This window comes from Elaeis guineensis, chromosome 1 (genome assembly GCF_000442705.2).
Source record: "Elaeis guineensis isolate ETL-2024a chromosome 1, EG11, whole genome shotgun sequence".
Lineage (NCBI taxonomy): Eukaryota > Viridiplantae > Streptophyta > Magnoliopsida > Arecales > Arecaceae > Elaeis > Elaeis guineensis.
Window position 1 is genome coordinate 168,628,255 of NC_025993.2, and position 24,174 is coordinate 168,652,428.

At 40.3% G+C, this 24,174-nt stretch overlaps 1 protein-coding gene across 1 annotated transcript; it reads right to left on the bottom strand.

Moving 5' to 3' along the window:
• Positions 1 to 22,538: 22,538 nt before the first annotated feature.
• LOC105060207 (probable CCR4-associated factor 1 homolog 7) lies at positions 22,539 to 23,826 on the bottom strand. Its single transcript, XM_010943815.3, has 2 exons — positions 23,550 to 23,826; positions 22,539 to 23,463 (listed from the first exon to the last, which is right to left on the bottom strand). Exon 2 carries the CDS (start codon positions 23,435 to 23,437, stop codon positions 22,610 to 22,612), a length of 828 nt encoding a protein of 275 aa, XP_010942117.1. The 5' UTR covers positions 23,438 to 23,463; positions 23,550 to 23,826; the 3' UTR covers positions 22,539 to 22,609.
• Positions 23,827 to 24,174: the final 348 nt, after the last annotated feature.

A 24,174-nucleotide genomic window follows, 5' to 3' on the forward strand; every position in this document is an offset into this window, starting at 1 on the left:
GACTGGCTAAATGGACGGTGAGATTGAGCGAGTTCGACATCCAGTACCGACCGTAACCTGCTTTGAAAGCCCAAGTCCTGATCGACTTTATTGTGGAATGCCCGACAGCCGACCAAATATCGGAAGATGGAAGCTCCAAAGAAGTTACGACCTCTGAATGTGACCCTGGGTCAACCTGGGTGTTACACATAGATGGACCTTTCAATGCCCAGAGGAGCGGGGCCGGGTTCCTGCTCACCAACTCGGAGGGAGTGATTATCGAGTACGCCCTTCGATTCAACTTCAAAGCTTTCAATAATCAAGCAGAGTATGAAGCGCTTCTCATCGGCTTGAGAGTGGTGAAGGAGCTTGGGATCGACAGCCTCAGAGTCTTCTCCGACTTTCAGCTGATTGTGGGGCAAGTCAAAGGCAAATTCGAAGCACGGGACCCGACCATGGTGAAATATCTCCAGAAGATGAGAGATCTCGTGGCACACCTCAAGTATCTCGAGATCTCCCACATCTCCAGATCGGAGAACGCTCAGGCCGACGCACTCTCTAGGCTTGCGATATCAGCCTATGATACTTTGGACCGGATACTTGTGGAGAGTCTCGAGCAACCGAGCATCGACAGGACTGAGGAGATACTGCAACTGATGACCGAGCCAAGCTGGATGGACCCGATCGTTCTGTACCTGACTGACGGAACCAGCCCCGAAGATCCCGTGGAAGCCAAATGACTCCGCTGGACGGCCTCCCAGTACGTAATGATGGACGGGCGACTCTACAAAAGGTCATTCTCACTTCCCTTACTACGGTACCTCGGACCGGCGGATGCAGACTATGCACTCAGAAAGGTGCATAAAGGGATCTGCGAGAGTCACCTGGGGGGCAAATCCTTGGCCTACAAAGTTCTTTGGCAAGGATACTACTGGCCCACCATGAAGAAAGATGCGGCTGACTTGATTCAGAGGTGCGAGCCAAGTCAAAAGCACGCCAATTTGCAACATCGCCCCGCCAGCCAACTGACTACCATTGTCGCCCCATGGCCCTTTGCCCAATGGGGGATCGATATACTCGACCCTTTCCCTCCAGCGTCTGGCCAAAGAAAGTTTATAATTGTCACAATCGACTACTTCATCAAGTGGGTGGAGGCCGAACATCTGGTGCAAATTATCGAGCGTAAGATGGAAGACTTCATCCAGAAGTCCATCATCTTTAGGTTCAGGCTGTCGTACACCATCATCACCGACAACGGATGACAGTTTGACAACAATGAGTTCAGAGAGTTTTGTTCGAGATTTCATATCACGCACAGACTGGCCTCGGTCGGCCATCCACAGTCCAACGGAAAAATCGAAGTGACCAACCGAACCATTTTGCACGAGTTGAAGACTCGACTGAATGAAGCCAGAGGCCTCTGGGTCGAAGAGTTACATTCGATCCTGTGGGCATACCGAACGACACCCCAGGCCCCGATCGAAGAATGTCCTTTTAATTTGGCCTATGGGACAGAGGCAATGATCCCACTAGAGATCGGACTGCCATCAACTAGAGTTGAGCAATACTGTGAATCAAGCAACTCTGAGTGCCGGAGAGCTGACTTGGACCTCCTACTCGAGCTCCGACATGAGGCACAACTCCGCATGGCTTCCTACCGACAGAGAGTTGCCCGATACTACAATGCTAGAGTCAGGTCGAAATCTTTCAGGCCCGGAGATCTGGTTTTGAGGAAGGCGGAAGTCTCAAAGCCTCAGAATCAAAGAAAACTATCCCCGAATTAGGAAGGACCCTATAATATTGTAAACACCTGCAGGTCGGGCGCCTACCGACTTGAAACCTAGAAGGGACAGCCATTCTCCAGACTTGGAATGCTGACAACCTGAAGTTGTATTACCAATGAACTCTGTATACCCTCCTTGCTCGGAATACAGTACAATTTTAAAACTCCAGTGTCTACAAAGTTTGGCCCCTCACCGAAGGTCGGCCCATGTCAGAAGTATGATGCTGACTTGGTCCTAACGTCTCGTTGGGAATCTACGACTTCACGCTGAATCTGTGATGTCGAATCATCGAGTCTACGGCTCGATCGTCGAACCAACGGCCTTCGCCTCTAAAGGCAAAGGGCTTCGACTAACGCGGCTGGCTAACTTGCCCACTTAGCTTTGACTAAGAAGGGCAAAATGCCAAGACGACCGCGATGTACCCACCCGACCAAGGTCTGGGCCACGGATATTCGACTTACGACAAACTGACTTGGCCACGATCGGTCGAAGGATATTCAGCTTGCCATCGTTTATCATACGTCCCAACGTGCACGCCCGACTAAGGGCTGAATAATGGATATTCGACTTGCCATCATTATCCTATCCGAATACGTCGGACGCTACTCGACTATCAGACTCTACGGGATGATCGTGTCAACAAGCCACGTTCGGAGATTGGCTGACACCCGACCCCGTGTGCACACCCGGCCAAGGTCCGGGCGACAGACGCTCAACCTACGATCTGGATGGCTCTCAACCATCGGATCCTAAGCAGCTTGCACGACAGTCGGGATGCCAACCTGTGATCAGGGCTTGTCCTACCCTTAGCAGGGTGCACGCCACTGATCATTTTGATCGACTATGCTGGACCCTACCGAACGTCCCAATGGGATATGTCGGGACTACGACCTATGCATTCAGGGATGGTTCGGATAATCAAACACATTCAACAACACATGGGAAAAAGTGTGAGAAGTCTTTGATTTTACCGAGTCAAAATTGGGACGAAGTCTGATTATAAAATTGGGATGAAGTCCGATTACAAAATTGGGACGAAGTCCGATTACAGATATCAAAGACTAAATGGAAAATAAAAAAGTACAAAGATAACGGAGCGGATACTCCGACTATTCGTCGGAGTCGGCTTCTTCCATCAGGTAGAGTTTGGGAGCAACCGACATGCCCGCTCAGGTCGGTGAAGGAGCAGGGGTTGGAGCCACCTCATCCTCAGTGACACATTCCATCGGCAATGGGTCGGCCTCTTCCTCTGCGGCTTGGTCCTCCGACCCTGAAGGGACGATCCTGCTCAGGTCGAGCTCCAGGTGCAGATTCTGGATCGCTTCTCGGGCATCCTCGTACCCCACCCTGTAGGAGGCAAAGCCACTCTCGAGGAGATCCTCCCGGTACTCCTCCGAACCATGAAAGTCCTCCATCGCCCGACCCAGCGCCTCCCTGGCTGACTCCGCCTTTGCCTTCAGTATGTCGGCGTCGGCGTGGGCGGAGGACAAGTTCTCCTCAACCTTGGCCAGGTTCTCCAGGCTAACGCGAAGCTGTTCGCACTCGGCCTCGAGTTCCCTAACGCAGTCGTCCCGCTCGTGCCTCAGTCGGTGAACGGAGCGGGTCTTGCACCGAACCTGCTCATGGGCCGACTGAAGTTCGACCTCCGAGGTGGCTAGGCCGTCGGTGAGTCGGGAGATCTCCTCCTCGAGCCTAGCCTCACGATCGACCGACGACTTCAGCTGGTCGACCAGTGTCACCTTCTCAGCCTCGACGATCTCGACCTTCTTCTTCCAGGCTGTCCGGACGTCGTCGAACCTCCGGTACCCGGCCTCCAGCTCGGATATATTGTAGATCAGCTGCAGGCGGAATGCCAGCTATCAGAAAATTGAATTGATAGAGAACAATAATGAAGAAGAGAAAAGAAGAGTAGGACCTCACCTGGATCATAGTCGGGTAAAAAGAGGAAAGCATGTCGGACACTGGCCGACTCTTCATGATCTCCCGGTCGGTCGGGAGAATGGTTGCTTGGCACAACCTCTTGGCCAAATCATGATTGGCCAGGGCCGACGCTCTTTCGGGAAGATAGATGCCGGATGATACGGCTCGGCCGGCCGACCTTATGTCGTCGCCCGGCACCATCGGAGCCTTCCCTCGTCCGGTCGCCCAGGCCTGAAAATCAGAGAGGGACGGAAAGCTTGAGCTCGACGGGTCCCTCCCGAGGCTGCGACGGCCGTCATTGCAGGTCGTTCGGGCTCACGTACTTCGACCCGAACCTCTTCCGAGGGTGGGAGAGCCGACGCTCCTTCGACTGCCCCCTCGGTCGGCCCTTCCTCGGATGGTGCCTCAGGTGGCACCGTCGGAGCTGACAGAGCGATGATCGGCTCGTAGCCCGATGCACGTTCGGCATCGGGCTGCGCTCCCACCGCTGCAAGGTCGGGCTGCGCTCCCGCCGCCGCAAGGTCGGTTGGCGATGCTATCTGAGGCCTCTTGAGAGGCTGCGATGGTCCGGCCCCGGGCGTCGGTCTCTTCCTCGCTGCATGTTGTCGAATGTCGGCGTCGGTCAGTCTCACTCTCGGCGGCATCCCTGTAATTTCAACAAAGGGTCAGAACAAGTCTAAAGACGGATAGAAAAGATAAAGGACGACCGACGGACCAAGATATACCTAGGCGAGGAACCGAACTCAGACCGACGTCGTACAGAGCTTGCTCGGTGACGAGCTCCCTTTGCCTCGACACCGACACATCCTTCAGTCGGTGAAAGTCCTCTCGATCTCCATCCTCCACCCGACTGTTTTCGTTCGGTTGAGTCCGAGGGTCGCCCCAGTGGGAAGGAAACCCCCAAGGAAATGAAGTGGAAGCAAAGAAGAATTGGTTCTTCCATCTGTGGATCGACGATGGAAGACCGGTGATGAATGAAAGACCCTTCTAAAGACTGAAGAACCACCACCCTCGGGCTTTCGGGTGGGGTCGGAGGATGAAGAATGCCCGGAAGAGAGAAATACGAGGATAGGTCAGCAAAAACCAACACAACAGTGCGAAACTGATTATCAGCCAGACTGAGTTTGGCGCCAGTTGCGCCGGACAAAGTCCGTAATAATCTAAAACGTTCTGGACGAACTCCAAAATCGAAAAGCGAAGACCAACCTGAAGGTCCTCGACATAGAAGGCCACCTGGCCCGGAGGTGGATTGTTAACCCGACCCTTGGCCCCAGGAGCGAAGAGCTCGAACTGCTTCGAGAAACTGTACTGCTCCCTGAGCCGTTCGATATTTGCCGTCGAAAGTGAAGAAACCTCCACCTCCGGGATCGATCGAGAATCATCGGTCGGATTCCCCAACTGACTTCCTCGAGGAGAGATCCTAGCCATGACGCTAGCCCCAAAAAGGAGAATAAAAAGAAAATGACAAAGGAGGAAGGGAGCAAGAAGACAAGAGCAGACAAGAAAAACTTCAAGAAGAGCTTTCGAAGGGAGAGGACGGAGACAACTACCTGGGACTGGGGGACAACTCGACAAAGCCTCAGCACCAGGAGCAGATTTGTAGCAAAAGTGAAATTTTGGATATAAGTGGCCGCGTATATATAAGGCCCTTCAACGGTCGAGATGAAAGCACGTCGGATGAAGGCTTCTCGGATGCCGACACGTGGCAGCGTCTGGGCCCTTCTTCGGTCCGACGATTCGACGCACCTACCGCCAGATCGAGCCACGTCGCCTCCATCCGCATGAACGGATCCGGCCCAATAGCCCCCTGCCACGTGGTCGAAAAAATCATATCTCGGGATTCATCAACCGACGGTGGTTCGTGTTCCCAAGGAGACGACGGTTCGTGTTCCCAAGGAGATGGTGGTTCTTGTTCCCAATGGGACGTCTGACACCAAATCGTTCATTGGTACGATCGTCAGAGTCAGAGCATGATGTGATGGATAGCCACTCCTTTCGCCCGAAGCCGTCGCCCACATGGGAACGCTGGGCGACACGACATCCAACTTAGGAGTGGGGGGGGGCAACTGTTGGGATATACTGACCGACCCCCCCCGACGTCCGACTCTACCGACCGGACTGACCAACAGCTCCGACAGCGGTCGCTGACAAAAATACGGCCGAAGGTATGTCGGTCGAACCGACCTGTACCGTTTCCGACCGAGCCCGAATCACCGACTCACTGTCGAGGGTGGCAGCTGACCTCCCACTTCAGCAAGGCGCCAGACCAGCTGACGGTGTCTTCGGGTCATCATCCGACGCCCCGACAGTCGAGTACCGACGTACAATCGGCCAGCCCGTCCGAACACCGTACGACACATATGGGCTGCTGTCCTGTCAAGGACATGCTGTGTGACCGCCTTGGGGCATTGTCCTCCCAAGGACATGGGTTAATTCTGACAACCCGCGGCGATTTGACAGCTCCCGATGATTTGACAACTCTCCAGTTGTCTGCACCATTAATGGCGGGACCATACCGCATTCTACTATAAAAAGGGGTAAGGCAATAGTCCTGGTAAGCTTTTCTAAGCCTCCTCAAGCCCTCTCAAGCTGAGCCCCTGATTTTCCACTGTTGCCTAATCTCCTCTCTGACTTGACCATCGGAGGGTCCCTGCCGGAGGCATCTTCGGTCTGTGAGGACTTTTCTTACAGGTGTGCGACATCGGCGATCGAGTGACGGGGGATTGGCCACAACAGATCCCATCAAATATTATTGTTTATATTTTTGCAATCCAATTTGTGATGAAATAATATTATTAAATCTATTATTATTTGCTATATTAACCAAACATAAATGATAATAACCAGAACCTAACATCATTATGTGCTCGTTAAACAAAATTATTGTTCTCATCTTTGCATGCAGGAAATATTTATTATTCTCATTTTATATACCATTATCATAAAATATCAACGAGATGAGATCTGTTGTTCCACGAGTATTCTAGTACCCAAGTCTCCTACTATTATAAGAGACAAGGAGGATCATATCTATGTAGATTTGCTCTCGCATGCGGAGAGATTATTTTCATATTTTAAACTCGTAAATAACCTAGACATGGTAAAGCAATCTAATATCTAATATAGAAAATTAATTAAAAATTTATTAAAATATAGTTCCAGAGGTACTAAGAGCTGTTGCAATGTGTTATTCAAAACCTTGGGAGCAACAAGTCCTCGAAGGGATAATGTAGGGGATCTCGTTATGTTTCATGATCGATTGAGTTGAAAGTAATTTTTTAAATTATTTTTAAAATAATATTTAGTGATATAATAAATTTTAATAAATAAAAATTTTAATAATCAAATTTTTATTATATAGTAAGTAATAAATTTTAATGATTGCCAAATAAAGACTCTTGACATTAATACTAACGTCATTAACATGCTTTGCATATAGACATGAAATATTTTTTTTCTTTCTTTTTTTAACTATTTTTGAAATACAATATAATAATTTAATAAACTATAATAAATAAAATATTACAATAGTCAAATTTCTATTGCATATTAAGCAAAAAATTTTAATAATTACCGAATATATTAATATCATCGTCATTAATATTTGTTACATATTAAGCAATAAATTTTGAACATTAATATTGGCATTGATATGTATATCCATATAATAAATGGGAATAATATACAAGTTGAACCTATATTTAGGAGAGAATCGTATTGATGAAATAATTAATATAGGTATATATGTGTGTGCGTGCGTGATGAATGAAGAGCTCGATACAAGCTGAGCCTCTATTTTCATTATATACTAGTGTAAATACACACGAGATGCAACTTTTTTTTTCAATTATTTTTAAAATGTAGTATAGAATAAATATAATAGAATTGATAACAACACATATTATCTAATTATTTTTAAAATAACTTTTTGATATTAATATTATGATACACTATCGCTAGACATATTTAATAGTATATGTGCATCTTGATATAGTAAAATAATATGCTATTATAAAATTATAACAACATGTTCCAACTTGCATATAATAAAAAATAAAGATGTATTATATCTAGAAGATATTTAAATATAATATATCAAGATCATTAGTAGTTGTATTTTCACTTTTACGATAAATCATTATCATAAAAATATAATAAAAGTTAATGAAATATTAGTGTGATTTGATATCCTATGTAGTATTTGGATGCGGTACAATACTGATGAAAAATATTTTATTAATATCAGCATATATTAAGAAAATATGATTATTAATAATATCATTAATCTCTACATTAATTTATTAGTACCGATAAAAAGTTCTCTATTTAATACTTATATTATATTTTAATATTTTGATAAAAAAATTATATTAAATCAGAGCCTTGTTTATTATTCAAAATAAAAAGCTTTATTGATGGCGTTATTAATGTGAGCGGCGACATGGTGAATAGAGAGCTTAATACAACTCTTTATATATATATATATATTTTATATATATATATATATATATATATAATAGATTATAGATTATAGATTATACGTATGCCATGCATGTGCCCACAAGGGAAAAGATGGTGTCGTGGCACAAATTAAGCTGAAGTTAGGGCCATGAAAATAGGCCATGACCCGCGGACCGGCTCGTTTGGGCTCTTAAAATAATAGGGCCGGACTAGTATTTTGGCAATCTATTTAACAAAAAGTCTTTTTAGCCCGATCCATTTATAGCCCAACCCGTGAAAGGCTAGTCCGTCTAGCCCGTGGACTGGTCCGTTTATTTTTTTTTAAAAAAAAGAGGTACAATTTTGGTGCAGATCTAGTTTTATTTGTTCTTGATGTATTTTGTTCTTCTTCTTGTTCCTCTTTCTCATATATTAGTACTAACAATCTCCCTCTAATTTACTGAATAGAAGCAATTAGACCCCGAACTAATTATCTCTTTAGAAAAAGAAAGTCTACGTACCCTTTCCAATTCCCATCATATTAGGATTAGTTCTTAATGCAAGTTCTCATTTGCACCCGCAATTGGTTACATGGCTTTGTTCGTGATAGTAATATCTTTTTTTATAATTTAAGATAAGAATTTGAATTTAATTGGATGCAAAATAGCTTTTTTCTAACTATTTATTGATCTTTGTCATTTGTTACTTGTGGATTGTAGATGAAGATGATGATTCAAATACAAAAATTGATGCAAATTTATCAAAACAAGATTGTCACGATTCTAATATTATAATTGAAGAAGATGAGGATAATTATTAATTAATAAAATATGGGTGGCAAATATCTTGTGGCAAGCCGATCAGGTTGTAGCCCAAGTGAAACAGATCTTTGTTTCCATGCGATGGATCTGGGTTCAAAATGCACGTGCATTGATTAAATGAGGGAGCGGATGTCCTATGTCCTGGTCGGTTGCACAAAAATGCTATCTGGTCCACTTGATGGATCGGTTGGCATCGGGATGATATACTCACACGAGAAAGAGGAATCCTCTTGACCCGAGTGGAGAGAACCGACCACTTTGAGTAAAGCTATTAAAATGGGCCGTGGTCTGCGGGCCGACCCATTTAGGCTCTTAAAATAGTAGGGTCGGACTAGTATTTTGGTAGTCCATTTAATAAAAGAATTTTTTAGCCCAGCTTGTTTATAGCCTGACCCATGAAGGGCTGGTCCGTCTAGCCCGCAGGCTGGCCCATTTATTTTTTTTAAAAAAAAGGTATAATTTTGGTGTAGATCTATTTTTATTTGTTCTTGATGTATTTTGTTCTTTTTCTTGTTCCTCTTTCTCATATACTAATACTAACCATCTCCCTCTAATTTACTGAATAGAAGTAAGTAAGCCCCAGGTCTAATTATCTCTAGAAAAAGAAATTCCACATGCCTTTCCCAATTCCCATCATGTTAGGATTGGTTCTTCATGCAATCTCTCATTAACACCCGCAATTGGTTACATGACTTTGTTCATGATGGTAATATTTTTTTTTATAATTTAAGATAAGAATTTAAATTTAGTTGGATGCAAAATAGCTTTTTTCTAACTATTTATTGATCATTGTCATTTGTTACTTGTGGATTGTAGATAAAGATGATGATTCAGTATAAAAGTTGATGCAAATTTGCCAAAACAAGATTGTCAAGATTCTAATGTTATAATTGAGGAAGATGAGGATGATTATTGATTAATGAAATATTGGTGGCAAACATCTTATGGCAAACCGATCTGGTTGTAGCCCAAGTGAAATGGGGCTTTGTTTTCATGTGATGGATCCAGGTTCGAAACACGCGCGCATCAATTAAATGAGGGAGTAGATGCCCTATGCCCTGGTAGGTCACACGGGAACGTTATTTGATCCACTTGGTGGCCCAATTGGCATCGGGATGATGTACTCACATGAGGAAGAGGAATCCCCTCGATCCAGGTGGGGAGAATCGGCCACTTTGAGTGCTCTGTGGTGGGATTTTGTGACTCGGATGAGTCGGTCGTAAGACGAAAGCCATTCAAATCAAACATTCTTTGGTGGAAGGGGGCCCTTATGGTCACGCTTAGAGGAGGTTGCTACACGGGTTGCCCCACCTTCTTTTTGTAATAACAAAAAAAAAAAATCTTATGGCAAACATCTTGAGAATAGGGATTGAATTTTAATAGTTGGACTCAATGTTATTTGAACAATATTTATTACTTGTTGGTTTATTTGATTTTGTGGAGTCTAATTAGTTTGTGGTGTTTTTTCTTTTGGAGAATAAAAATTATGATATTATTATAAATTTTTAAAGTTATTTCATATTTACTTTTGATGTTTTAAAATTTGATGTAGGGATTGGTTTTATTTATTTATTTGATGAAGTATTATATTTGAGAATTTTTTTAATTTATTAATTTTTTTTAATTATTATAATTTTTTGGTGAGTTATAGGGCAGGTCTGTTTAAGTCCTTCACTTATAAGGGCTAGGACTAGCTGCTTATTTAATGGCCCATTTATCAAAAAGACTTTTTTGGCCCGGCCCTAATGGGCTCGGCCTGTGAAGGGCCTATTTTCCACAGGTTGGGCAGGCTCATTTTGATGGCTCTAACTTTGAGTGCCCCATAGTGAGGTCTTGTGACTCGGGTGAGTCGGCTGTAAGGTGAAAGCCATTCGAATCAAATATTTCTCAGTAGAAGGGGGCCCTTATGGTCATGCCCAAAGGAGGTTGCTACACAGGTCGCCCCCTCTTTCTTTTATAATAACAAAAAAAAAATCTTGTGGCAAAAATTTTGAGAATAGGGACTGAATTTTAATAGTTGGACTCAATATTATTTGAATTATATTTATTATTTATTGGTTTATTTGATTTTATAGAGTTTAATTAGTTTGTGGTATTTTATTCTTATGGAGAATGGAGATTATGATATATTATAAATTTTTTTGAGTTATTTCATATTTACTTTTGGTGTTTTAAAATTTGATTTGGGATTGGTTTTATTTATTTATTTGATAAAGTATTATGTTTGAGAATTTTTTTAATTTATTATAATTTTTTAATTTTTTTTTAAATTTTTTAATTATTTTAATTTTTTGGTGAGTTATAAGGACTGGCCCATTTAGACCCTTCATTTATAAGGGCTAAGGCTGGGCTGCTTATTTGATGGTCTATTTATCAAAAGAGCTTTTTTGGCCCGACCCTCTATGGGCCGGGCCGATCCGATCTATTTTGACGGCTCTAGCTGAAGTATAAAAATTTTTATATTTTTTTAAAGAGAAAATTAAAATAGTCTATGAGAAAAGGAGAATGTTACGTGGAATATTTTTTATATTTTAAAAATAAAGATTGAAATCGAAATAAAAAAAGATTTGATAATATGATCTTTATATTTGCAGAAATTATTTTACTTTTATAAAAAAGATAGTAGGCAATTATTGCTTTGTAATTCAAAAATATCTTAATTTATGTTTTGAATTATTGCCAAATGATGTTTTTCTTGGCATCCTTTTCTCTATCACATTCTAGGTGGTCTAGGAACCTAAAATCTCTAGAAAGCTTGGTTGGTCAAGATAGAGGGCGGGCCACAAAGTTTGATGAAAAGAGGTCTGGATACATATGCGGATATGCCATCGACATCTAGCTAGCTGACAAAATGTAGGTTAAATAAAGAATAAAAAATATTATAAGTTTAAATATCTTGATCTTTAAGGATTTTCGCCACCATCACACCATCATTTAAAAGAGAAGGAAATGGATAAGGTGTAGCATTGAGCTATAGTAGAAAGAATGTAGCCCTAGGCCATAGTAGGTGTATAGTATTGATTTACGATAAGGGTATAATATTGAACTATGGTAGAAAGCTAAGTTATGCCTATTTTTAAGATAAACGACTATGATAAAGATAAAGATAAAGATAAATTAAATTACTTAGATTGAGTATTAAAAAGATCCTTTACAAAGTATAATTCTATTTACTTATATATATTAATACATAATAACTATCCATAAATATAATAACTATCTACTTTAATGGTTGCTTTTCACATCTAACCTCTATCCCCGACGATTCTAATAATTATTGCTAATCATCTTCTGACTATGCATGAGTATGACTATTTTGCAACTATCATACCAATAGTCGTATCTTATCGGTCTTTAACTTATTCTTATGTAACCTATGCCAGGTGTCTCTTTTCATTCGACCTACAATATAGTCTTCTATTTTTGAAAATTTGAGATTAATATGTTCCGGCTCAGTCTTCTATCAAATCGACTTAAGACTTAATCATTTGGTGGAGTCCTCTATCTCATGATCGAATTCTATCTATTTGATTTAGGTCTCCACCAATGTGTAATTTCATAACCAAACTCAATCTAGTGTTAACTAGAGTAGTTTGATTCTCATCGTCTCTGACTCTATCAAACTTGATATATTAGTGTTTGTCATTGGCTACTAGCTATATGATTGAAACGCAGAGTAAATAGTTGCCACCATCATTGTCACCTCTACCACTGTCAACATCGTCACTATCATTACCATCACTATTGCCATTGGCTCTATCGTACTATAGCTGCTATTGATATTGCTACTTTTGCCAAACTATCATTGTTGCCACCACTACCATTATTAGGAATGTTATTGTTGCTGTCTTTGCCACATCACCATTGCCCCTATCATTATCTCTCCTTCCTCCATTATCATCTCCCCTTCTACCACCACCACCACTATCACTATTATTGTCACCACTATCACCTATCATGACATTACCTGCACCATCACCATCACTATCACCACCTCTACCATTATGTCATATGTATATTTTTAAAATAATTATTTGTATCAAATACCTTTTTCAATTTTTTTTTAAAAAAAATATTTTCTATTTATAAAAGTAGGAAAAAATGAAAGTAATTCAAATGGCACCAATTGGCTAGGGTTTTATTTCTGAATCTTATATTTTGCCATATTTGGCAAATGGTTGTTGAAGTAGTTGAAGTAGAAACTTATGTACTATTAGCATCACTTTTATTTTTTTATTTTTATTAATCAAAATAAAACTTATTTCTATTTTATTTTTAAGTTTTAAAAATAAAAATATATTTGATATAGAATTATTTTCAAAAATATAAACATCATGATGATGACTGAGACAATTATAATAGTGGTAGTTATAATGAAGGTGCCATGCAGCGATGTTGTGGCAAGAGTGGTGATTGAGGCACTAATAATATGTTAGTGGTAGCGATAATAGTGGTGGTATGTTGTAAATGCAATGATAATAGTCATAGTATGATAAAGATAATACGAATGACGATGACGATGATAATAATAATTATAACTATGATGGCTATGATAGTGATGATAAAGATAACAACATTACTGTTGCAATGGTAATGCCAATAACAATAGTAAAAGATAATTTTATTATTTTTCAAAATAGTGGAAGTAAAAATATTTTATTTTAATTTTAAAAAATATAAATATAAATATAAATATCTTTTGACTTTTATGATTTATTTGGAACATAACAAAAATAAAGGCCATCCCAGGCCCTTAGTTTCTATCCTGTAGAATATGAACTTAGTTGAATCATGATTTGCCGCAGTGGCAGGAAAGTTTTTTTTTTCCTTTTTCTGTCACCACCAAATAAACCATGCATTTTTCACGTATAATCGTGTCCATTAGAAATCTGTCATGTGTAAGAAAAGAGGTTTTTAGTGCTAACATCAAGGGTCTCTTCCCGTCCTTCAGCCACTTGAAACGGCTGCAGGGAAAAAACATAACTATCTTTCTTTTTTTTTTCCTTTTTTCCATCTTTTTGGTACAAATGATGAGCTTTTCTTTTTTTCAGGAATAAGGATGAAAGTGGATAAGATTTCATCTCCAAACCTATCTGGATATATATAAAAATTTGAATATCTATCGAATTCATATTCGTATTCATATTTATAATCATATATATAAAAAAATAAATATAGATATAGATAGATAACTATTCAATCCGTATCTAAATATTCAATTTTATTCATAATTCTATTTAATTTTATATAGTACTCACAAATTTTTATAGAAAATAAATGACTATATTAGCACGCTGTTACTTTGATTAACCTTGTATTTAGCAATATCTTTAATTTTGATAGATATAAAATTTAATTATCCAACTTATATATGAATTTTTATTTATACTTCACTATCCGATTTGTAACCATATTCATTTAGAATAAATATGGATGCAAATTTTTATATCCATATCCACCTCTATATTCATTAAATAAAATAAATATGGATATATATATATAGTGATATCTGATCCATATTTAATATGGTTTCCACTCTATTCCATCGCCTCACCAGCATACTTCGGATAAAAGATTTGAGTCTCATGTCGCCTCCATAAAATTCCTAATGTAGTTTCACATATGTTGAACATACCAAATATACTAACACTCAACCCACGCATTACGGGATTTTGATTGATGATAATAATATTTTTTATATTATTAATATTAATAGGTTCAAAAATCAAAAATACTATAAAATAGGTTTGTAGAACACATTTTATAAGCATTAAAAATAAAATATAAGTTGTTTGATGTGGAGGAAAGTTCTATTTCTCTGAATTTTATCTTAATAATTCTAACATATGAATTCATACATAAAGCTTACAAGTAACATAAAAAAGAAATTTGAGACTCTTCAAAAAAAAAAAAAAATTATGTTTGTGTGTCCCTGCATATATGAAGCTCATGACATTAATTTTACATTTCAGTATGTTTGATTTTATATTTGGTAACTTTTTTTATTTTTAAAATATCAATCTGTTAAATATTTAATATCATCCTTGCTAGTATTAATCTCAGAATATAAAACAAATTCAAAATAATTAGTGCGTATGTGAGCTTCTCATATGGTTTATTGCAATTTCTCCTAGCTCTCCAATTTCGTTAGTAGAATTTATTCTGAGCTGATAATAGTAATGGATCATGATAAGTCAATCAGTCATTGGCATTTTATTTGCATCATGTCATTTCCTTAAAGGCCCATCCTTTCCGCACACGACCATATAAAATAGTGATACCTTTGCTATATACCTTTTTCTTCTTACCAACCATCTCATGATCACATCGTGCATTAGTTATCCATTAGTTATCTATTTATCACACGTCAAGTGTATTATCTCAAAACAAATCAAATATCCAATACAAAACCCCAACCATCGTCTACGCTTCCCTTTCAGCCGCTCCAATTGGGACTCCTGAGGATGAAAAAATAGATAAAAGATGAAAAAATATAAGAAAAATCAACAAAAATAAAAAAAAATAGAAAAAAAATTAAGGGTAAAACCTTGCCTCTGATCATTTTTTAGAAGAAGATGATGATAGAGAGAGGTGCAAGATGACGGTGAAAAGAGCAGGGAGGAGACCGGCAACTCTATTTTTTAAAGATCTACGAGAACTCAGGAGAGGGCTGAGGAAGGTTCGATGCGAAAAATAAAGAGAAAAAATATGCTATCTAGGCGTAATGAGAGATTACTCCAATATCCTATGTGTCAACATGGGATTTTATCCCTAATACCTATTTATTATTTTACTTATATTATATCGATGTTTGTACATGAAACTTTTGCAAGGGCTGACCGCATACAACGTTGCATAAGAACTCAAGAGTTGGCCTTCTCTTTTTCTTTTCGTTAACGGTTGCTACTCTGCACCACTCTTAAGTACAACCTAAGAAATCTGCATACAAGAGATTACGAAATTATAATAGATCCATACGATTAGCTACATAAGATACCATCCAATCCAATGTGTTATTGGCTTTCCAATGGATTTATCTGATGTCAAAATTAGCAAGGAATGAGCCAATATTCCAGATGTGACCGCACTCGTCTTGATAGACGAAACCCAAACCGATCCCTATTTCCAAGAACCTTGGCAAACACAAAGCCCTCTCCCAAGCTCCTCTAAGCTAACACTTATCACGTCACAGAGGCAAATACCCTCTACTGCAACTTGACTCCATACCACAAAATTTGTAGTACGTTTAAAGCCATCGTCAACAATGCTTCTGTCAAAGTTGATGTCGAGGATGCCAGGGAAAAAGGCTCCCAAGTGAGCTGACTTTGAGATCAAGTTCAATCTATTTATGACGGCATGAAGCGATGTTCCCATCACTGCTCTCCCAACCCTACCAGGGGAGAGGAAAATACAGTGATCATTGCTTGCTACCATCCTGCAACACAAAACGGTTAAAATTCTGAGTCTCGCATCTTCATTGTGAGCAGGAAACACCTGCCAAAAAAGAAACAGAGATGCGCAGTTTTCAGGTTTCTATGCGATTCAAAACTACCCACAATCTTTCAGTCACATTGTCTCCAATCTCGGTAATATCTTCTCAACCCTTCCTTTGTTCACATGACCTACAGGCACCATCGCACTCCCAGCGGTGTTGGTTCTGCCTTCAAGTATTCTCTGTTTCTTTTTTTTAAGAGAGAGAGACCAAAACCAGAGAAGATCCTTCCTTGCTGACAATTAAAACACATGGACAAGCAAACAATCTGCAAGAAAGCTTAACCTGGTCATTTCTGTTAACACATGTCAGTCTACTTCAGTTTGCAATATCGGTACACGAGACTTTTCAATTGTAAATGAAGACTATCATGGTCTACTGTTCTGTTTGTCCAATGACATTATGGAAGGACAACAAAAAGGTGACATCCATGGGGCCTCTTCTTAACGATGAGGTGGTCATTTAACATTCCCCACTACAAAATGTAATTAAAAGTTAGTGAGATGGGAGCGCAACACGCCTATGTCTCAAGTCCTTTGAAATCCAAGGCTGAGTGGTAGCACTTTCAATGATCACACTACAAAGTTAGCCATGGAAACAAAAGGACTTGAGGGGGCAACGCTTGCATCAAACAGAATTAAATTTACTCAAACTGGGAATGAATGCGTAAAACAGTTCTTTTTATTTTTTATTTAAAAAAAAAAAAAAAAACATACCATGCCAGGGAAACGATTCAAAGGGAAACTATTCTACAATTACATGACCTGAGCAGTTAAGCGACACTAATCTGAATCAATAAAACAGAAACACACAATTGGGATGATATTTAGTCAACAATGCCACCATACTAGAAAACCAAAATTAAAATGTACGGCACGTCCTGGCCACCCAGTCGTTTAAAATGTAATAAAAAGGCAGGAATCAAAATAAGAAGTATTACACAGGTAAAATGAAGTTGGATGACTATATTTTTTCAGAGTTGGTGATTTCTTCGTTGAAAAATAAAAGATTGCAAGTCATCTTAGAACATTTTAGCATTGCAGCGCAGTCAGTATTTCTAGAAGATCCAAAACAGGTGGATACAAATTTAATTAAAAAAAGAACTTTGAAACAAAAATTACACTAAATTCTGAATTCCTCAAAACCTGCCCACGTGCACTTTGATAAATATTTTAACTCACTCAAAACTTTTGAAGTTGAGTCTACAATGAAATACGGCTGACATTCTCACCCGCAAGGGCAAGGCAACAATTAAAATTATGAAAAAATGCAAAAGAATAATAAACACAAACTACTAAATGCCATATTGGACCTCTAAAAAAACCCTCCGGTTAATATAAGTTAAGCAGGTATAGCAATAAAACAAACCAGAATACCTGGCATGGTGGTACAATCTACACAAGAGTGAAACTCCCCCATTCCACTTCATCTTGGTCAGGCAATATGCACAAAACAATAACCCAATGATCTCAAGTTGCATTACATATGAATTCATTAGCCACTTGAAAAGGAATACAACAGAATATTTTTACTTTGAAAGTGAAATATGGGTATATAGAAACCGCACAAAAAGCTTTCATATGCAACAGCAACTTGAGAATAAAATGAAACATAGTTCATTGCATCACAAAACTTAGTGGTCAATCATACTAAGGCAGGAAGTTGGCATCTATGAAGTGCATAATCATAAGTTTGAAATGGACTTAATATTCTAAACTTAAGAAGCCACCTAAACCCACAAAAGAAACCAGGAAGATAGGAAAAAAGATTAACACAGCATTGGTTATAAGAAATAAACCATTAATTGGAAAATTGATGAAGTTTATTACTTGATGCAAATTATCTCAAAAAGACATGAATCTAGATACGACTCCATTCAATATTAACTGCACAAATTCAGAGCAGTGATTACCGAGAAACTTAGAGTACGGCACATTGTGAGAAAAAAAGGGCACAAGAACATGATTACACATGTTAGTAGCAGAACTTTGCACATCAGCAGGTAGGCTTGTCAAAAGCCTGGCAATTAGCAAGACACCCTATTTTGCTCTCTCTCATGTGTATCTCTTGACAACTTCTACAAATACCTTGCACAGTTTCAACCCAATTACCAAATTAATAGCACATACCCTATGAGTCAAAAACTAGCAATATAAATGACTTCAAAACTAATTGTAGAAGTTATTGGGAGAATGTAACTATATCTACACAGGTACAATGTAGATGTTCTATGCAAATTTCCAATAATGTGAAAGCTTATATTCAGGTTGCACCACTGCAGAAACTATCTTACACAGGTAAATATACCCCACAACACACAGCGAAGATAGACAATCAGATCAGCACATATATTTCAGTACCTATTGCATAAGGCTATGACAGAAGGGGTAGGCAAATTGAACATAAATTAGCACATTTTCATTGCACATTGATTGGCCATATGAGTTTGAAAATTGTAACTGTATACATGCATCATGTATGTACCTCGAATGATGAATTTGACTCATGTGAAAGGATAAATAAGAAAAAGAATCATATACAGATAAGTATCAAATGTTCACCGTATAAACACCATGTTGACATGACAGCAACATGACAGCTTAAGTCCCCTCAACTAGTAAAGAAATCATTAAAATGCAGATCCCATCCTCAACTGAATCACCCGCATACTTTCCCTAATCACTTCAATGTGTTTAAGATGCAAACCTAGATTTTGGTACTTCTACAGATGTATTTTCTTTGATTTTGAGATATGGTTGAAACTATAAACATAAAAAAGATTTCTAATAATTATCCAAGAGAACATAAAAGTTACAACTAGTACAATTCAGTGTTGATATGTACCAGCATGTATTATTTGAATAAATCCATAGTAAATACAGGTTGATGCAAGAGTACCAGCCAAGGACCACCGAACCGGATGCCGTGCCGGCCGGCCGGTGGTACAAATCGGTACGGTTCCGTACCAGGCTGAACTGACAGGACAGAGAAGGGGAGAGGGAGAAGAAAGAGAGGAAAAGAGAGAGAGAAAGGGAGGAAGGAAAAGGAGAGGGAGAGGAAGAGAGAGCCTCCGGCGGCCGTCGAAGGCCATCCGAGCTTGGTAAGGACGGAGGGAGGGAAGAACTAAAGGAGAGAGAGGGAGAGTCCTTGGTGTCGAGAGGCCGTCGGAAGTCTCTGGATGGATAGCGACACCGCTGCAACATCTCCGACGGTCGACGAGCGAGCAGCGAGGGTGGCCGAGGCCAGAGGAGCCGAGACGGGCCTCCACTGCGGAACAGGGGCGAACCCTTGTTCCACATCGAGAAGGGCCTCAGCCCTTCTCGGCTCCGCTGGCCACGACTGCCCTCACCGCTCGCTCGTCGATTGTCGGAGATGTCGCTATGACGGCGCCGTCAGTCCGAAGACCTCCAACGGCCCTCTTCCTCTCCCTCGCCTTCTCCCTCCCTCTTTCTCCCTCTTCCTCTCTTTCTTCTCCCTCCCTCCGAAACAAATATCGTGCCATTTTCTACACCGGAACCGGACCGATTTTCCATCAATATGGCTCGGCACGATCTGAACTGTCTGGTTTGAAAAACCGTAGTACCAACTATAAGAATAGCAGAACAGTGTGGAACCTTATATTGTGTCCTCAACATATCTACAACCACAACCATAGTATTTAATTCAACACAAGACAATATTGAAGTTGTTACTATTTAAATATCTATTGTGTATATCACATAGATTACAAAGGCACCTCCTTTTTTCTATATTAATTCCATCAATAACATAATTACATATCCTCAATAGGTTTAGAAATAAAGTATTCTAATTTTATTCAACATGAAGAATAAGATGCAGAGTCACAAATACATTATTACAAATAAGTATGTCCAATAGTCACGCCATTCTAATCAACCTACCAGTTAAGTCCAAAGTTTGTAAAATATACCTCTAAATAAGCTTTAGTTTTAATATCAGTAATTCAAAGACAAAATTCATTATATATAGTTTCTCATAAAGCAAGCAAACAAACGTATGGTATCCGTGCCATTTTCCCTTTTCCAGCCAATAAAAACATTGGAGATGGTGATGAGGCGAGGCATGCAAACTGCTATGTAAATCACCAGAAGTGGTGAAGTAGGCTAGGCAAATCAGGGGGAAAAACCCATCACCTTATCCTAATCAACATGGTTTATCCATTCTAGCTTTGAAACTACTTTGCATTTTTCTCAATTCAACCGCATATGCAATTTTTCAAGGATGGACATACAATACAAAGCAAGATTCCTCACTATTTGTTTTTAACAAAATTGACACTCCCTCCAGATTAAAAGACCTTGCTGTTCCAACCTGCCACTCTTCTTTCAACCCTTTCCACAAATGCAGTCAATCACAGGAAAACTAACACCAGAAATGATCCACACCACCATAAGATGAATTTTAGGAAGCAATAACAAGTAACTTGGTAGCATATTATGATGCACCTCTTCTACTAAATACCCCAGCCATTATCAAAGTGACATCAAAAAAGGGAAATAACTTTTTTTTTTTTAAAAAAAAAAAAAGCAAATTGACAGGCTGCCATTATGTAGCAGCTGGAAAGCAAATAGCAAATTATGGTAAAGATATACAAAGAAATCTAACAAGAGAACATAATGCCAGACCAAATTGACAAAAAGATAATGTAGATAATAGTATATTAAAGAAATCAAAGAAGTCATATAACATGCCTACACTCTTGAAAATAGCAAACAGGTGGAAATGGCAACAGCAATTCACTTAACATTCAAATGAAAATACCAACAGTAATAAACAATCAACAGCACAACCTGTTTTTGTCAGTCTTCTAACTTCTAGTACTTTCATTTTCTTACATAGAAATTACTACTGTCCCACTTTTCTCTTTCTGAAATTCGATAAAATAGCAGCAACAGGCACTCCCTCCAGAATAAAAGACCTTGCTGTTCCAACCTGCCAATCTTCTTTCAATTCTTTCCATGATGTGATCCAATCACAGGAAAACAAACACCACAGATGATCCCCCACCACAAGTTGAATTTTAGCAAGCAATAAGAAATAACTTATTGGCATATTATGTGCATCTCTTCTACCAAATACACCAGCTGTTGTCAAAGTGATACCAAAAAAGGGAAATAATAAAAAAAACAACCAAATTGATAGACTGTCATTTTTTAGCAGCCCCCAACTTCTCGAGCTCGTCAATTCCACCAGAAGAAGCTGTAATGAAAGCCCCAACCAATGCTCGCAGTACCAGCCAGTACCGTACCAGTACTGAACTAGTATACACAATCTCATACTGTATCGACACTTGATATGCTTCGCTATCTTGTACAACACCGTGATACTATAATAGGATGGTATCAGTACATGATCCGGTACTAACATGATGAACCTTGGCTCCAAATGCTCTATTTCTTCATTCCGCACCAGCCCAATCCCAGTACTTAGAGCAAAAGCATCCTTTCCAATTACCGGTGCATGCATTTATGGTCAATCTAAACAAAGAAATGTCAAGGTGGCTTACATTGTTAAGCAAACTGAAGAAGTGGCTTGCTACTAATAATTATATAAAAGAATAAATGTATAATAATGGCATGCATCTCCCAGAAAAGACGAACTCATTAACAAGCTAAAATCCATTTGATAAAAATAATCTTGCTCTAAACAAGAAGTCACAAGGTAGCAAAATCAAAACTTGGCATCAATTACGGACCAAAAATTCGGGCAAACAAGGACAGACACGTACCTTGCCATATCACACATCGCAGAAAATGGAACATTTCTTAATAAAGAACGTGGAGTACCCCTGAATGACAGAGATCTCGTCTAGCTGCCAATGCCTCATAAACGAATGTGCATCATTCAATGCAAGGCAATGTATAACCTTGATAGCATGATTGCAACAGCTCAAATAATTCAATATCGCACCAATTCACCGCAAACACCTTAGAAAAAACCGAAACTATAAAAGCAAAAGTGAACCTCCAACTCCGGATGCACAAGAGCAATACATCAAGATACTTAGAACTGCGTTCAATATCTTCCTGCCAAAAGATCAGATACACACAGAGAAGAAAGAAGAAACATCACATGCACATGTACTCACCAAACAAACTTTTTTCATTCATTCACTTCTTAATATTATTGATATTGATACTTTTTTATATAACTCAATGAGTATTCTGTCCATTCTCAACACCCAGACCATACAACACGCCTGCATATCTCTCAGTGGAGCCATTGAAGAATGACTCCTTCAACTTCCTAAAGGTGCACGAGGTAAGCAGGCTGTCCGACCCGGCCTGGTGGCAGATCCCAACTCTCTCAACATCCAGCAGCTCGGCGAGCTTGTTGAGCCCCCCATGGAGGCTATTGCAGAACTTCATCAGGTGCTTGATGTCATAAACCGTCGGGAAGAAGATCTTGATGAGATTAAAGAAGCCGGCCTGGGTATCGGGAAGGTTCTGGCAGCTGAGAAGCTTAAGAAGATATCCGAAATCATAGCCGCTATGAAACGTGACCCAGTGGACAGAGTCATTGAGCACAATGCCGGACGACATGAGAAGCTCTCCGAAGCGGCTGGCGTCGATGCCCCTCTCGTTGTTCTTCTTGAAATCTATGCCGCTCTGGCGAAGGAGCTCAATGGAATCGGATGCAAAGATATCGCGCTGCGCGTCGAACTCGCGAAAGTTGAACTGCCAAACACACCCGCGGCCGGTGCCGCAGGTCGGGAGGTTGCCGAATTCGTCCGAGAAGGTAAGCCCCAACTGGATCAGCTTCAGCATGTCGACGTTTGCCTTGAGGGTAGCGTAGTTGAAGTCGGAGCTCGTCTTGAAGTTGCCGAGAGGGCGGGCTACGATGCCCGGAAACTCGGTGTCCATGGCAACAAAAGGGAAATCATCAACAATCTCGCGAATCAGGGAGAACTCCGCGTCGAGGTTATCGTTCCACACCTCCCGGATCTGGACGGTCTCGCTCTTCGGCAGGATGGACGACATCGCAAAACATGAAAACCCAAGAGGATCTGAAGGTCGAGCAAAACCTAACCCTCAATAAAACCAAACCAAGAGATGAAACCCTAGAAATGGGAGGAGAGAGCCAAGATCTAACCTCAAAAGGGTGGAATCTGAAGGAGGACGCGGCGGATCTGGGGAGGTCGCGTCGAGGAGGGGAAGGGGGAGGAGAGAACTTTAGGGTTTGCAGGATTCTTTGGGGGCGGCAGAGGAGACGGGGAAGGAGGTGTCAAAAGGGGCGGTTCGAGAAGGCCCACGGAGGGGGGAAGGGGCCTTTAAGGACGCGGGGCTCGCCTCACTCCCAACATCGCGTCACGGCGGAAGGGGGAGGGTTTCTCGCTGGGGGAGAAAAAGATCGGCCGAGGGTGGAGATGAGGGGAAATGTTTTTTAGAAAAAAAAAAAAGGAAGAGACAGAGGGGGTGGGTCCCATCCCGATCCCCTGCTCCGCCGGCACCGGTTATGTCTATTTATCCCACGTGTTCTATTTTCGTTGGTTAGGATCCCACGCATAGCTGTCGCGTCAGGGAAAATGGGACACTGAGTGGAAAGGTGGCGGGACCCAGGAGAAAAGTTAGTCGCTTGGAGGAGGCGTGAGATGGTGAGGTAATTTTTTTAATCGGTTGTTAGGTTTGATTAATTTTCTCGCTCTCCGGGTTGCGGCAAAGGTGGTCGGTGGTGTTAGAGATGAGGTCCGTTGGCGACCGCGTATTGGGCCAAGAAT